Genomic DNA, 1,064 nt, shown 5'->3' on the forward strand with positions numbered 1-1,064 from the left:
CATTGCCTGCAATGTTGTTGTATATGTGACGAGCCGCAGCGATGTATCTCTATTATACTCGCATCATAACAAACTTCCTATTTACTTTATAATTCTAACGTAATTTTAATTACAAAATAAAACTGAATCGTTATTAAAAAAGGCAATTAACTTATAATTAACAAAAAATAAAAAACCAGTTGGAAGTAAATAAAATTAAACTAAATAAACAAAATATATACTTTTGGGCTTTAACACTATACAAGAGTGTAAATGCGACTGGTGATTATTTTATTTTCTTTATCCTACTATTTGTATATATTTAGAGAGAGATTTTATTTATTTTTATGTAATTTTGTTTTCATTTATTTTTTTTTTCTTATGTTATTTTATTTTAGTATGAATGTAATCAGTTATCACTATTACTTATTGCCCAAAATTGTGTCAGATTGTAATATTTATTATGAAAAATTATAATTTAGCTGATATATTTTTTTAAGGGAGTGTGTCTATTAGGATTTGTACTCATGTTTTCATCATAAACAGATTTATACATTTCTAATACACAAACATTAATTCTATATTTATAGAATAAAAATAATTTATGGTAAAATATTTAAAGAAAAAATGGTTTATGAATATATTTGTATATAAAGTTGGAAATAAAAATTATTAATTAATAATAGCTAAAACAAAATTGCATAAATTAAATTAAATTTTCTAGCTTTTTATGTTAGTTCCACGACAATGCGTAAAAATACTTATTAATTGTTGTATTAGTTTGATATGGTCCTCTGATAATAATTTTTAAAGTATATGTTACTTGCACTACAACATATCTTTAATTTTAGCAATATTTCCTCAATTTCATAATCAATTTACACATAAAATAACAATTTGATTACATACCTGTTTGAGCGTGTCTAAGTGAACGTGGATAGCGATCTCTGCTTTCAGCTTATCCGGAAGTGCAGCTAGAACCCTGTCTTCGTCTAAAGCCTAGATGAAATATAAATCAAGATTTATATTTTATAAGATATAAAATTATAGAAAATAATTTATTCAAATGTACACTGAAACAATAA

General features: G+C 23.5%; 1 protein-coding gene across 1 annotated transcript in view; it reads right to left on the reverse strand.

Annotated features, from left to right (window-relative positions):
* The window catches only part of CngA (Cyclic nucleotide-gated ion channel subunit A), a 609,564-nt gene that overhangs the window by 59,075 nt on the left and 549,425 nt on the right, over positions 1 to 1,064 (reverse strand). The window contains exon 10 of the mRNA XM_067052970.1: positions 889 to 978. Within this exon, the coding sequence (XP_066909071.1) occupies positions 889 to 978 (90 nt within the window). The remainder of the gene's footprint in view (positions 1 to 888; positions 979 to 1,064) is intronic.

This window comes from Halyomorpha halys, unplaced genomic scaffold (genome assembly GCF_000696795.3).
Source record: "Halyomorpha halys isolate HHAL.00 unplaced genomic scaffold, Hhal_1.1 Scaffold23.1, whole genome shotgun sequence".
NCBI classification, from domain to species: Eukaryota; Metazoa; Arthropoda; class Insecta; order Hemiptera; family Pentatomidae; genus Halyomorpha; species Halyomorpha halys.